Here is a 14,170-nt window from a genome sequence, read left to right as displayed (position 1 = left end):
AGAACGACACTTCTTTGTAATTTTTAACAATTTTAGATGAAAAATAATTACTTATCTACTGAAAAAAATCTGGAATTTTCGACAATTTTCATCAAAAAGCAAGACATTAGCACAATTTTTGGAAAAAAGTGGGTACCGATACTTTTTGGAATTTTTCTCAAAAAAAAACACGAGAATCTTGGACTAATTTTGGAAAAAAGCACGATGGATTTTTTTTCAGCAAAAATTAGAATTTTTTGGCAATTCTTCCTAGCTTCTCACAAATGACGTAACATCAGTCGATGGACGATTTCTCAACGAAGTACCGATCTTCTTTCTGAAGCATCCTCTTTCAGTTTATAGACGTTGCGTTGGTGAAACTGGAGATGGGCCCAGATAGAGCTAAATATAGACCTAATACGAGTACCTACTTTTAAACATTTTTGTATGCTTCTTACTTCTATTACGTCGATACTCATTTCATGTCTCATAGTACGTACCTATGAAATAACGTCTTCTTTTACAATACCTATTTCTGTGTGGTGTCAACAACCTATTTTTTTTGTCTGTGTTACAGTGTTTTTAACGACTAAATTTCATATCTCGGTAAGTTATTATTTTGACGAAAATTCCATTATAAAACAAGCCATCGGCTATTCTTCGATTGCTAAAGAGTTTTTGCATTTGAGTTTTGCTTATTGGTTGCTCTTAATAATGAATGCTTAATGCTTTCAAGTTTTTTTTTGTTTTTTTATCGCGACGGAGATACCAGAGCCTTGTGTATGTATTTGGTTCGAACCTAACGGTATCTCAGGTATCTAAAAGTGGCTCTGGTATGTCCGGCCCATCTTACATTCACCCTTCCATTTGTATACTTACGTATACGTGACCCGCTCTGACAAAGCCAACTATTTCGACTAAATTTCCAAAAAAAAAAAATTTCAAAAATCTGATCTTTCAACCTTTGAAATTCATTTTAAACGTCACTATTTTGGAAACTTTTTTTCGTCGAAATGGTCGGTTTTGTCAGAGCGGCTCACTATTAGGTTGTTTGACTGTTTGTATAGGGTCATTCCACGTCAATTCGACCAAGAAGTGGTAGGCGGGGGAGTCGACGATTTTTTTGAAATTTTTTCTGTGGAAAGACCTTCCGAAGAGATGACCAATGGCGCAAACCGCAGCCCTCTAGGTCATTTTTAACGGCAGCCAGGGGGTGCCAAAGTTTTCAGTGAACTTGAAATATCATTCATTTCAGCAGTGGATTACTCGATAACCGCGATACCTACCAAAATGGATTTTTTTCCAATAGATAGGGGTTTTGAGAGGCTTATTGGTGATATCATAAAAATCAGTGTCGCCACTTTTTTTCGTACGAAAAATCAGCTAGAAAAGTTTCAAAACGTAGTTTTTACATCGTTCCGACTCTCAAAAATGCTGAAAAAATATAATTATGGACAACTTTTCATGCTAAACAACATATTAAAAAATTGGGATGGCATTATGTCGTAAAGTTGATTTAAAAAATTAAAACTTTGCGAAAAAATACGATTTTTTGATTTAAAACACGAAAAAAAGTTTTGAGTGGTGAAGTTGACCCATTTGACCCCTATTTTTACGTCGTTGTCGTAGTCGCGCTCCTTTACAGGAGATAGCGTAGGTATATGTCCATCTATATTAGCCGGTATCTAGCGTATCTGATCGTTTCTTTCAGGGTCTTACAGGGAGAGTTGGCTGGTGAGTTTGTTGTTAACAGCTCCGATCGTTTCCTCCCTCTCGTCGATCTTCCTTGGATTTTCCCCTGTACGGCTAGCATGAAAATACCGTTTTCTCGTATTTTATGAGCTAAATACTTTAGCTTTCTAGTTTTGATATCTTCAACTACGACTTTCCGCTCCTCTCCTATTCTTGCCAATACTTCCTTGTTGGTAATGAAGTCCTTCCATGAGATTTGTAGTAGCCTTCGATAGCACCACATCTCAAAAGCGGATACTTTAGTGTTCACCTACATAGCGAGGCAACTGAGCAACCGAGCAACTAGCAACTTCAAAAGTCGTTCGGTGATTGGAGCAACCGAGCAACCGAAACAAAATAATTTGTTTTGATTGCTCGGTTGCTCGCTATGTAGGTGAACACTTATTCTCGCATTCTGCACTCATGGTCCATGTTTCGCAGGAATATTTCAGAACAGTCCATACGTAGCATGGCCAGGGCTGGTGAACAGAACAGAACAGAACAGAACACTATGAACAGAACGATAAACACTAAAATTTTCAAATTTTCTGAACATTACCCGAACAGAACGATATAACGCTACGAACGAATGAACGCTAACTGAACAAAATGATTCAACGTTTTGAACAAAAAACAATAACCAGAACAGAACAATATCTTTCAATTTTATTCAAATACCTAATTGTCTATTTTTCATGTTTTAGACTTCATTTTTAGTTTTGTTTTGTCTTTTAAACTTTAAAGGCAGTTAAAGGCTTAATTTTGAAGGCAAAAAGCTACCTATTAAGAAAATTCATCATTTAAGTGGAGAAAAAATGACTGAAAAGTGAGAACAGAACAGAACAAAACAAAATAGAACCAAATCAACTTGAACAAAAACCAGAACAGAACACTATGAAAAGTTTTTGTTCATGAGCAGAACAGAACAGAACACTACAATTGAAACGTTCACCAGCCCTGAGCATGGCATAATTCTCTTCCTCAGATCTATATTCATCGTTTGATTTCCCAGCACATTGGCAAGGTCGTTGAAAGCGGTTTTTGCCATTCCAATCCGTGATTTAATTTCTTTATTATCTCTGCCATCATTGTTTATCAGCGCTCCCAGGTATCTGACTGAATTGGTTTACATTTTCAATTTCTTGTGATCCGATGTTGATTTTGACCACTTTATCATCTTCTTTTGTAAATCTCATCACCTTGGTCTTGCCTGCATTTATTTTCATTCCGTATTTGAATCCCGCGCTATTAATTTGGTCGATCATCTTCTGCATCAGCGCTTCTGTCCCAGCAAGGATCACTTTGTTGTCTGCGTAGCTTATTTCATTTATTCTCTTGCCGTTGATCTTGAATCCCATTCGTTCGATTCGCGCTTCCCTCATTATTTCTTCTGCATACACATTGAACAACCTGGGTGAGAGGGGGCATCCTTGCCTCACACCTCTCTTTATTCCACATTCCGTTCTCCGAGTACTCAGTTCCAATCTTGATGTTAGCGCTTTGCTCCCAGTACAGGTTCTTGATTATTTGCAGCTCTTTGTCATCGATATTGTATTTTTTCAGGATCTCCAACATCTTCTCATAGTTGACATCATCAAATGCTTTTTCATAGTCGATGAAGCAAGCAATGATTTCCCTATTTGCATTCAGTGCTCTTTGAATGATCACTTTCAGCAGGGCAATTGCATCTCTCGTCCCTTTTTTCGCTACAAAGCCATATTGTGTTTCACTTAGATTTTCATCTATCTTCTTTTCAATTCTGGCATTTATGATGGAGAGTAGTAGCTTCAGTGCGTGGCTCATCAGTGCGATAGTTCTATATTCAGAGCATTTTTGCGAGTTGTTCTTTTTTGGTATTGGTACAAAATTTACTGCTTTGAAGTCCTTAGGCAGCATGCGTTCATCGTATATTTTGTTTATTATCTTCAGCAGCCCGATGAAAAAAATGAAAAAATCGTTTCACTCTATGGAATAAACTCATCAAAAAACGATCAAAATTCGAAAAAATTCAAAAAATAAATGAATTTTAATTCTTTTGCTACGAATGTGATTTTTATCAACTTTTCCATGAAATACGTCAGAAAGAGCCGAAAGAGGTCAAAATAAGACAACAGAATGAATTTAAACTTTTTTTGATGTTTGGAATTGAAAATAGAATTTTTTCGAATTTCAATTTTTTTTGTGAGAAGTTCATTTCATTGATTGAAAGGGAGTTTTCAACTTTTTCAACGGATAGGTAAAAATAGGGGTCAAATGGGTCAACTTCACCAATCAAACCTTTTTTCCATGTTTTAAATAAAAAAATCGCGTTTTTTCGCAAACTTTCAATTTTTTAAAATCGACTTTTCGACATAATGCCATCCCAATTTTTTGATATGTTGTTCAGCATGAAAAGTTGCCCATAATATTTTTTTTTTCAGAATTTTTGACAACTGGAACGATATGAAAACTATGTTTTGAAAGTTTTTGAGCTGATTTTTTGTACAAAAAAAAAGTGGCAACACTGATTTTTATGATATCACCAAAAAGCTAAAGCTCTTTAATACAAGTATGGAAAAAGATTATGCTCTTAAGAAAGTCATAGCATTTTACGTATGTGATACGTACTGCGCATGGCGCGTTGGTGTCGTCACGCGGTGAAGCAACCAATGGGGTGCAACGTTGTAAAGTGTGACAGATTTGATGCGTGCGCAGTACCTAAAACTTACGTAAAATTCTAAGAATTTCTTAAGAGCATAATCTATTTCCATACTTGTATTAAAGAGCTTTACAAAAAGCCTTTCAAAACCCGTATCTATTGGAAAAAAATCAATTTTGGCAGATATCGCGGTTATCGAGTAATCCACTGCTGAAATGGATGATATTTCAAGTTCACTGAAAACTTTAACACCCCCTAGCACTAGCAGCCTTTAAAAAAGGGCTAGAGGGCTGCGATTTGCGCCATTGCTCATCTCTTCGAAAGGTCATTCGGCTCATTCCACAAAAAAAATTTCAAAAAAATCACCGACCCCCCCCCCCCATTTTCACCACTTTTTGGTGGAATTGACGTGGAATGACCTATAGTTACCCTGGCCACTGGCCAGTTTCGACTACGTACATACATATATCCATATCGTATTAACGGATTCTTTTTTCAGGTCATCTGTATTTCAAAAAATACAAGGATGATGCGACATTCATCTATTTTACTGATAATATTGATCGCATATTTAGCATATTGTTTTGGTGAGTACCCGACCAGATATTTTTATCCATGTTTATTTGAATCCTTCCTGGATGTATAAAACACGTTGCAAAAATATTCGTACCTACACCTCCCAAAATTATACTAAAAAATGGCTTTAAACTCTGGCTTTGCAGCGAATTTACTCGGGGATGGTACCAACGTGTCAGCTAGGACCTAGCCAGCTCTTCGTGGGAGGGAGAAACGTACAAACTTCAGCATTGGTACACTCTCAGATAATGAATTAAGCACTGCACTAATCGTCTCATTTTTAGAAAAATGCCTACAATTGAAAATCCTACACACTCGCCCATGAATTCGTAATATCAACAAATCTTCCATATAAATGCCTTTAATGTTATTTTTTCAGGAGTAATGATCCCTTATGAAAATAATACTGCTATCTATTACTCCGCAAAAGAGAACATCTCCATTGCTTGTACTGGTACAGATAAAGACGAAGTCACATGGATGCATGCTAATATATTGAAAGTAAGCGTTTAAAATGCCGCTATTTAAAACACTATTAGTGCAGTATCTACTTTGTCTTTGTCTTTCTCCCTTTTTCAATTGAAATAAATAAATAAAATAAAACATCCACATTCCTCACTTTTGGATCCCACATGTTGATGTGAATTTCGACCTTGTTTTGGGCAAATTGTTGATGTTATTGTTGATCAACGTTGATCGGTATTCATGTCAACGATTGGCTCGACACAGAATCGAAATTTGCTGTAAATAAGAATTCCAACTACCTATGGCAAATTACGTGATTTTCTTTTTTGTTTTCAGGGCAAATTCAACGTAGTAGCGGAGACCCCATACAGAAAAGTCCTTCAAATAAGAAACGCTTCAGTTTTTCATGCTGGGAGATACTACTGCGTTTCAACAAACAACATAAATAAGTTCATGATGATTTTCATTTTGCCTGGTAAGTACATACATCTGTACAGTGTCCAAGTCACCCACTATAAAAGCATAGCTTGTGACATATCAAAATAAACGGCTTTTCAATCTGACTTGAGCGAGAAAATACGCGTATTCTCAAATCATAAGTTTGATTTGATCGAGGCGCGAGGTGTTTTACGATTTAGTACGTAGGAATGGAAAGTAGGTTTACCTATTGGGAAATAGAGTTTTTTTTTGAGTGAAGTGAATTAGTCATGTAATGCATGCGTTTGCAATACCAAATTCTCCAGGTACAAATATGATTTTAATTTCACCAAAAGAAATATTCTCTGTTACATATTTATACCTACTTCTGTTTCAGATGCTTCCTGTTTCCCAGATAACGGAGCCCACAGGAGTTACACACTATCAGTTTCAAACTCTGGGGAACAGAAAATTCGTGTGTCAGAACGTGATTATTCTTATTCAAATGATGAATGAGGAAAATGATCTTGAATAAACAACTTCAATATAATCAAAAACTATGACATTATTGCGTTTAATATACCTAGGTCTAATGATAAGAATTCGAGCGTAACATCATTTTTAAGAGTATCAATTTATGTACGTAGTACGTACTTGACTAAGAATCTGCATTAGGGTGACCCTTATTTTGAAAAGTTGGAATTTTGTAGCTCCCACCCCCCAAAAACATGACCTCAGGTGAGAAAATAATTCCCTATTTTTTATTTTCCCCCTATCTGTAAAAAAAAGTGGTGCCGGTAGTCCCCTAAGTGGGGGAAAATCAAAAAAAAGTTCTATTCATGAAAATTTTTTGTTTCTGCACCAGAATGTTTCTAAATAATCCCCTTTTCAAGAAAAAAGTTTCCCCGGCCCTTCAAACCATATTGGCCCCCTAGTAAGGAGCCCCTCAAAGTTGAAAAAATCACAAAAAATGATAATAAATTAATGGAAAATTTGATGAAAATATCTCTTAGAATTGTTCTACATAACTCCCTTTTCAAGAAAAAACAATTGTTGGACCCCCAAATGATTTTGGCTCTCTTGCATGGAGCCCCTCAAATTTGGGAAAAATGAAAAAAAAATACATATTATAAATTGATGTCTGTAGAAATTTTTTGAAAATGTTTTATTTATGTGCAGAATCTTTCTGAATATGCACGTTTTCAAGAAAAACCTTCCCCCCGGTCTCCCAAATCATGTTGGTTACCTTTAAAGCCCCTCAAAGTTGAAAAATTCATATCTACATAAGTATACAGATTTTTTGATAATGTTTCATACCTTATGATTGTGGTGGGAAGTGGAAGGATTTCATGGTTAGAATACTCGTATTTTCGAATTCGAATCATTCGAAATGCAATTCAGTTCGAGAATTACATACAATCAAAGTCCTCAAAAGTAAGCCTGTCACCACCACCATGACTAATTACCAGATTACAATATCGAACAAAATAACTTACCAAATCAACGGAGTTCTCGCGGTTGTTCGCATATAAAATAAATAAATCACGCAGACACGAAGATAAAAACGCGGATACCAGCATCAAACCATCTCGAACAACAGCTCAAACTCAAATGTCAACTGTCGTCAAACCAAACAAAAAAACACAAACAATAAACTACCCCTGTCACTAATCGTCTTAAAAAACAGATAAATGAATTTTAGAAAAATTTGTAAACGATGAATCATCGTATCCGAGCTCGAACGCCGATCACAATAGCCACCAATAGCCAACACACGCACGTATCAACTCTTTATCTAAAAGATAACGCTAACTCTACCTTACTATTGTATTCTTCTTTACGAATTCGCAAATTCTTCAACTAGTTCGCAATTTCGCGCACGCGCCGCACAATCGATTTCCGAATCCGAACTACATACTCGCATCTCGAACACAATTTTTCCGAAACCCTGAACAGAAAAAATAAATATTACAAATCAAATACTCGTTATAACCAACACAATCAGCTTTATTTTACATCCTAAAATACTCGTAACTGGTAAACAATAATGCAAGAAAGAGGAAAAAGAGAAAAAAAAAATGAAAAATTTTATACATTACTACAAATATTATAGTAAAACACATTAGACAATTTTTTCAAAATAGAAACAACATTTTACCATTATAAAGGCAAGCTTACACCTGTACTTAACGTATAATAAATTTAACCACGAAAATTTCGTTCTTGGTTTTCGCTTGACACGAGCCCTATACACTGACATGACACATTCGAGCATATTAAGGATTATTATACTCGAATTTGAGGTGTACGTAGAGTATAGTTTTGTATGTATAGCGATAATATATAAAATAATAAACTCGTAATACACTCGATAAAAACTAAAAACAAGAAGAAAGAAATCGAAAATATCAGCGACTCACGTTGAAATATGAATTATCGTACATATAATGCAAGTATGTAACAACGTGGAAGTGCTACGTGTAAGGCATCTGAGAAAAAGATTTAAATAATAATATTACAGACAAACTACGACCATCTTCTGCCCCAAAATTTTGCTTCTTTTTTTTTAAACCACCCACGTCGAATATGACAATCTGTATCGAAATAAAGACTAGCTCCTAAAAAAACATTCTCAGGTTTTTGCTAAAAAAAATTTTTGAATCTTAAATTCTACGATCCAACCACGTCTCTAAATATCGCCTACTTCTGCATTTGCACTCTTAACACGTATAACTACGATTTATCGCTTTAAAGGTCTGTCTACACGGTTGGTACACATTTTTATAAGAATTTCTCCTCATCACGTGGGAAAAAGACAACACAGTCCAGTGGCAAAATGTAAGTCAACTACATTTTCGTGATGGAAGCAACAAATTTGGTGCACGAATTTTCCAAGAATTGCAGGAATTCGCCAAATTCCATTGGAAGGGCACTGGAACGATTCAAAAATGGGGTTCAGTTCCCCATTTTTCAAAATTTGATTATCTGGCAGTTCTTGGGGGTCACTTTCATATAATTCAACCTCGCTGAGTTCAAAATATTGTAACTTTCAAGATTTTAAGAGGAGGAGTGTCTCCAATTTGAGACTTTTTGATTGAAAATCTTGTCTTTTTTCTAAAAAAATATCCCAAAAATTCAGTTTTTTTTTTTTGGCTAATCTATGAAAATCTCGTTCAAAGAAAGGAGAGCAATAATTCCAAAAAAAAATAAAAAAATGCATTTTTGAGGTATTTTTGAGACATTTTTACAGGAAAATCTAAAATTTGAGGCACTCCTCCCCTTCAGATCTCGAAAATAATCGATGTTTTTGAACTCGAAGCAGTTCAATCGCATGAAAATAACCCCAAGAACAGCCAGATGACTAAATATTGAAAATTAGGGAGGTAAACCCCCCTCAGATTCCATCCTGTACTCCTCTTGTGGGCTTTGACGAATACCTCGCTCGCTTGAAAAATTCCTCTTTGGGTCGTTACACATCTTACCAAATTTCACACTTCTATCTCGAATTGCAATTTACACCCACTCCTAAAATTATTACAGTTTGCCCCTGGACTAACAGAGAGAGAGAGAGAAAGAAAGAGAGATCTGAGTAAACGAGATTTAAGATACACACTACATACGTCAAAAATACATATTACAAATACAGAGGTACGTTACGATTACACACGGAATACATAAATGCTCATCGAAAAAGAAAAAAAAACGGAAAAAAATACACGAAGTAACTCTTTCCTCACCCCTCCCTTAGCAAAGAAAAAAAGCACACGCTCGCACACGCACACGGAAAAAATTTACACATAACGTTATACGACCACTCGTGGACACAGACTTTAAAAAAGGTCGAAGAAGGGGATAAAAATACACGTTAGCTTGTACTCGCGTTTCACAGCCTTGTTATAATAATAAAATAATATCAAATTAGACAGACGAGAAAAAGCGATTCTATAGAGATTCTCTACGTAAACGTAAACGTAAACCACCCTTCGACGATACCATTCGCCATCCTCCATTCTCATATTTTGGTAATATCCGCGTATAATACACATTACACATCAAAACAAAGCGACTAGTTGTACTCTAAAAAATATGTACAAATTAACGAAAGTTATGCAATAATATGTATAAAACTACCAGAGGAAAAAAAATCATCGTAATAATAAAAATAAAAGAAAAAAAAAAACAGCGAGACAAGAAAAAATAAAACAACAACGGCGACATATTATTCTCGTTAAAAAGAACAGAGAAAAAAAGGAAAAAAGAAAAAAAAAACACTAACAGGGCAACTCGAGGGGGAAAAATAAAGTAAACGAAAACAACAAACAAAAGAAAAAAGAAAGAAAAAAATAATTAAAAATAAACCGAAACACACGCGTCGTCGTCGTATTCGGCGTAAAAAAAATTTCACACCGCCGCGACAAAATCTACACGATAAAAAAAATGTTTAAACAAAATTATTGTCTCGTCGCGTCTTCCGATATTCTTTTCATCTACGTAGCGAAGATATGTGCAAATTTCATAAAAATATGACCAGATCGATAACCAAAGAAACAAAAAACAATAATAAACAAAAAGCTCATTTAAAAAAAAAAGAAAGAAAAAAAGAAAAAAGAAAACGCGCACGTTACATTTTCAATTTAACGCGTATTTAGTTTTCAGTGTGTTTTTTTTTTTAGTTAAAAAAAAAGTAATACACAATAAAATAAAGTTTACGTAATCGAACGTAAAAACCTGATAAAAATTATTCTCAAAGTTATAACGGTATAGCTACAAAATTTATTTATATGTAATATAATAATTTCGACGAAAGAAAGAGCATTGGTAAATCTAGGTGGGGTACAGAGGGGGGGAGGGTATATAATTCGATATAATAATACGCGCTAATCGTAAAATTGTGGTAGGTCTAGGTACGACCGTAGTAATGGTAATTTTTCATAATAATTATAATCATGCATACGTCGCTCGCATCATCGTCGTGTCGATTACTTCTTGATGGGAATACCGCGTTGAGTTAAGCCTTCGAATCTCTTGAATGTGTAATTTATGAATACCCAGTCTTTATAGTTACCTTCGCCGTCCGTTGGAATGGGCGCTGATGCTGTAACAGAAAAAAATCATTCGTGTTTACCATAAGTATCTCCAAAACCGATACATACATAATCATTCTAGACAACGATGGTGTTCTGAAGTTTCACTTTTATGCGCTCATTTCCTTCGAGTTATTGGATTTCATGAAAAAATAATAGGTTATTTTTCAATTATTCTTTCAGTTCGAAAAGAATTGGGCTCCCTTCCCAAGTTTTCAGAGAATTAAAAAAATCCAATTTGTCAGAAAAAAATTTATTTTAGCGTCAGGATTTTTTAAAATAATTTCTTTGCCAAAAAACGTATTCTCAGAGGAAACATTTTAAAAATATCGAAAAATTGTCATAAAAACTGAAAAAAATTAAAAGAATTTGAGACAAAAAATAAATTAAAAAAACCAAGACTTTTGTTTGGCAAACTTCGTAACAAAAAAAGGACTTTTTAGGCAGGCAAGGCAAAACTCACTGCTTTTTGGACGTTTTGGCAAAAAAAAGCACACATTTTTTTTTTAGCAATTTTGGCAAAAAATAGGGGAGCCCACTTGAGGATAAATTGCACCCCCTCCCCCGGTCGATCCTCCGGGACAACTTTTCTCTTAAAGGGGGAGTCCTAAGAAACATTTCTAGCCCTTGTACTCAAAAAAAAGTGGCTCTACATACAAAATGGCGGCCATTTTGATTGACAGTTCAGCCGAAATCGCAGATTTTTCGTTCCAACATAGGATTTGCACAAAATTTTTCAAACTGTACAAAAGTAGATCGAAAGAGCAGAAAAAAATTCATCACCTGTCAAAATTTCAAGTGCCAAAGTGCGTTTTTCGATTTTTGGCGAATTTATAAAAATCAAATTTAGGCCAAAAATGAGGGAAAAAATTCAAATTTTACCAAATTGACCAAGAAAGCTGAAATTTGGGATATTCCCTATTTTCGACTTGCCAAATCGATTGCAAACTGTTTCAACCCGTTTTGAGCAGTTCTGGAGTCTCCAGCAAATTTTTGAAAATCGAAATTCCCACAAAATTTCACCAAAATGGAGTTGGAAAGCTGAAATTTATTCTGAAAACTAATTTCAATACGCTACGAAGTCAACTGCTGGGAGATTTCAAGTCGTTTTGGAGCATCCAGCGACTTTTTGAAAATTATTGGAGCCTCCATCAGATTTTTGAAACTTGAAATTTTCATCAAATGGAGATGGAAAGCAGAAATTTACTCTACACTCCAATTTTAACACTCTCTGAAGACGACTTCAGGTAGGTTCAAATCGTTTTGGAGCCTCCAGCGACTTCTTGAAAATTACTGGAGCCTCTGGTAGATTTTTGAAACTTGAAATTCCCGCAAAATTTTACCAAATGGAGTTGGCAAGGTGAAATTGACTTCGCAAACTAATTTCAATACGATATGAAGTCGACTACATGGTGGTTTCAAATGGTTTTAAATGGTTTTGAAGCTTCAAGCTACATCTTGGAAATGACAATTTTCCAAAAAACACCATACCACCTCTCAAAAAGTGGTCGGAGGCTCCAAAACGACTTGAAGTTGAAATCCACCAGCAGACGACTTCGTAGCGTATTAAAATTAGTTTGCAGAATGAATATTGATTTTCCATCTCCGTTTGATGAAATTTTTAGGAAATTTTAAGTTTCAAAAATCTACTGGAGGCTCCAGTAATTTTCAAAAATCGCTGGATGCTCCAAAACGACTTGAAATTCCCCTGCAGTTGACTTTGGAGAGTACTGAAATTAGTTTGCAGAATAAATTAAATTTCAGCTTTCCAACTCCATTTTGGTGACATTTTGTGGGAATTTCGAGTTTCAAAAATCTGCTGGAGGCTCCAGAACTGCTCAAAACGGATTGAAACCGTTTCCAATCGATTTGGTATACCGAAAATAGGATATATCCCCAATTTCAGCTTTCTCGGCCAATTTGGTAAAATTTTGATTTTTTTCCTCATTTTTGGCCTACAATTGATTTTCAAAAATTCACCAAAAATCGAAAAACGCACTTTAGCACTTGAAATTTTGACGGGTGATAAATTTTTGCTTGATCTTTCGATCTACCTTTGTAAAGTTTGAAAAATTTTGTGCAAGTCCTATGTTGGAACGTAAAATCTGCGATTTCGGCTGACCTGTCAATCAAAATTGCCGCCATTTTGTATGTAGGGCCACTTTTTTTTTGAGTAGGTACAAGGGCTAGAAATGTTCCTTAGGACTCCCCCTTTAAGAAAAAAATTGTCCCGGAGGATCGACGAGGGGGGGTGCAATTTATCCTTAAGTAGGCTCCCCGACTATCAAAAAACTACCTCCTGAGAATTTTGACGAAAAAGCAAGGCAACTTGTCACCAATTCGCCAAAAATTGACACTCTCTGACAATTTTCACAAAAAACAGTAATTTTTGACAATTTTGGCAAAAAAAAACACTTTTTGACAATTTTTACAAAACTGGTTACTTTTTTGAAAATTGTGCCAAAAATGTAAACTTTTTGACTATGTTGCAAAAAATTTACTCTTTTAGACTTGGGCAAATTTTGGTAACAAAAAAACAAAACAAAGCATTATAAGTTATAAATATGTTTGGCAAAAAGAGTAGGAATTTCGTATAGAAATTTTGGAACAAAAAGAGGATTCTTTAAACAGATAAAGCAAAAATCAATACTTTTTGGTTTTTGGGATGGGGAGGACGGAGGAGGGATAAAAAGTTATGAACTTTACAACTTTCGAGAATAAGGTCGCGTTCCCCAAAAAAAAAAAGAAATGACATAAAAAACCTACCAGTGCTTACCATTTTTTTTTTAAATTTTCAATTTTTGGTCAAAATATTATTAGAAAATGAATGCATGTTTTGAAAAAATCTTTCTTTGTCCTCTCGCCCTCAAGAATATTGCTTTTTTCGCGTACAGCCCACCAAAATCAAAAGAAAAATCAAAAATTGAAACATGTAAAATTTTTTCAGAAAATCTTTCTCTGAAAGGAGGTAGGTAAGTAAAAAGACTCTGACCAGAAATGAAAAATTTTGAAAATTTTCAAAACTTTTTTACAGATTTTATTTTTCAATTTTTTCTAAATTTTGGACGGCTTCACATAACCGGGGGGTGGGAGGGGAGAGGAGCAATTTTTGAAAAAAGGGAGCAAAAAATTGATTTTGAAGCATATAAAAATTTTTGAAAAATTTTCTCTAAAAAGGAATTATTTGGCAAAATTCTGACAAGAAATGGAAATTCTCTTCGAAATTGTTCTACAGACTTCAATTTTTAATTTTTCACTCACGTATTTTGTGGGGGGGGGG

The 14,170-nt window shown here is 34.9% G+C and overlaps 2 protein-coding genes across 9 annotated transcripts in view; one reads left to right on the top strand and one right to left on the bottom strand.

Moving 5' to 3' along the window:
• The first annotated feature begins 422 nt into the window (after window positions 1–422).
• Window positions 423–6,369, top strand: LOC135848453 (uncharacterized). Its single transcript, XM_065368361.1, has 5 exons — window positions 423–585; window positions 4,848–4,935; window positions 5,304–5,425; window positions 5,726–5,864; window positions 6,204–6,369. Exons 1-5 carry the CDS (start codon window positions 427–429, stop codon window positions 6,320–6,322), a joined length of 627 nt encoding a protein of 208 aa, XP_065224433.1. The 5' UTR covers window positions 423–426; the 3' UTR covers window positions 6,323–6,369.
• A 1,417-nt stretch (window positions 6,370–7,786) lies between these two features.
• trc (Serine/threonine-protein kinase tricornered) overlaps window positions 7,787–14,170 on the bottom strand; it is a 158,743-nt gene continuing 152,359 nt past the window's right edge. For all 8 annotated transcript variants that reach the window (XM_065368352.1, XM_065368355.1, XM_065368359.1 and 5 more), the window contains one exon: window positions 7,787–10,901. In XM_065368352.1, coding sequence (XP_065224424.1) covers window positions 10,786–10,901 — 116 coding nt within the window. In that variant the 3' untranslated portion in view covers window positions 7,787–10,785. The remainder of the gene's footprint in view (window positions 10,902–14,170) is intronic.

Source organism: Planococcus citri, chromosome 5 (assembly GCF_950023065.1).
Source record: "Planococcus citri chromosome 5, ihPlaCitr1.1, whole genome shotgun sequence".
NCBI lineage: Eukaryota > Metazoa > Arthropoda > Insecta > Hemiptera > Pseudococcidae > Planococcus > Planococcus citri.
The sequence above is the reverse complement of the archived record's forward strand: the minus strand, read 5'-3'. Positions and strand labels throughout refer to the sequence as shown.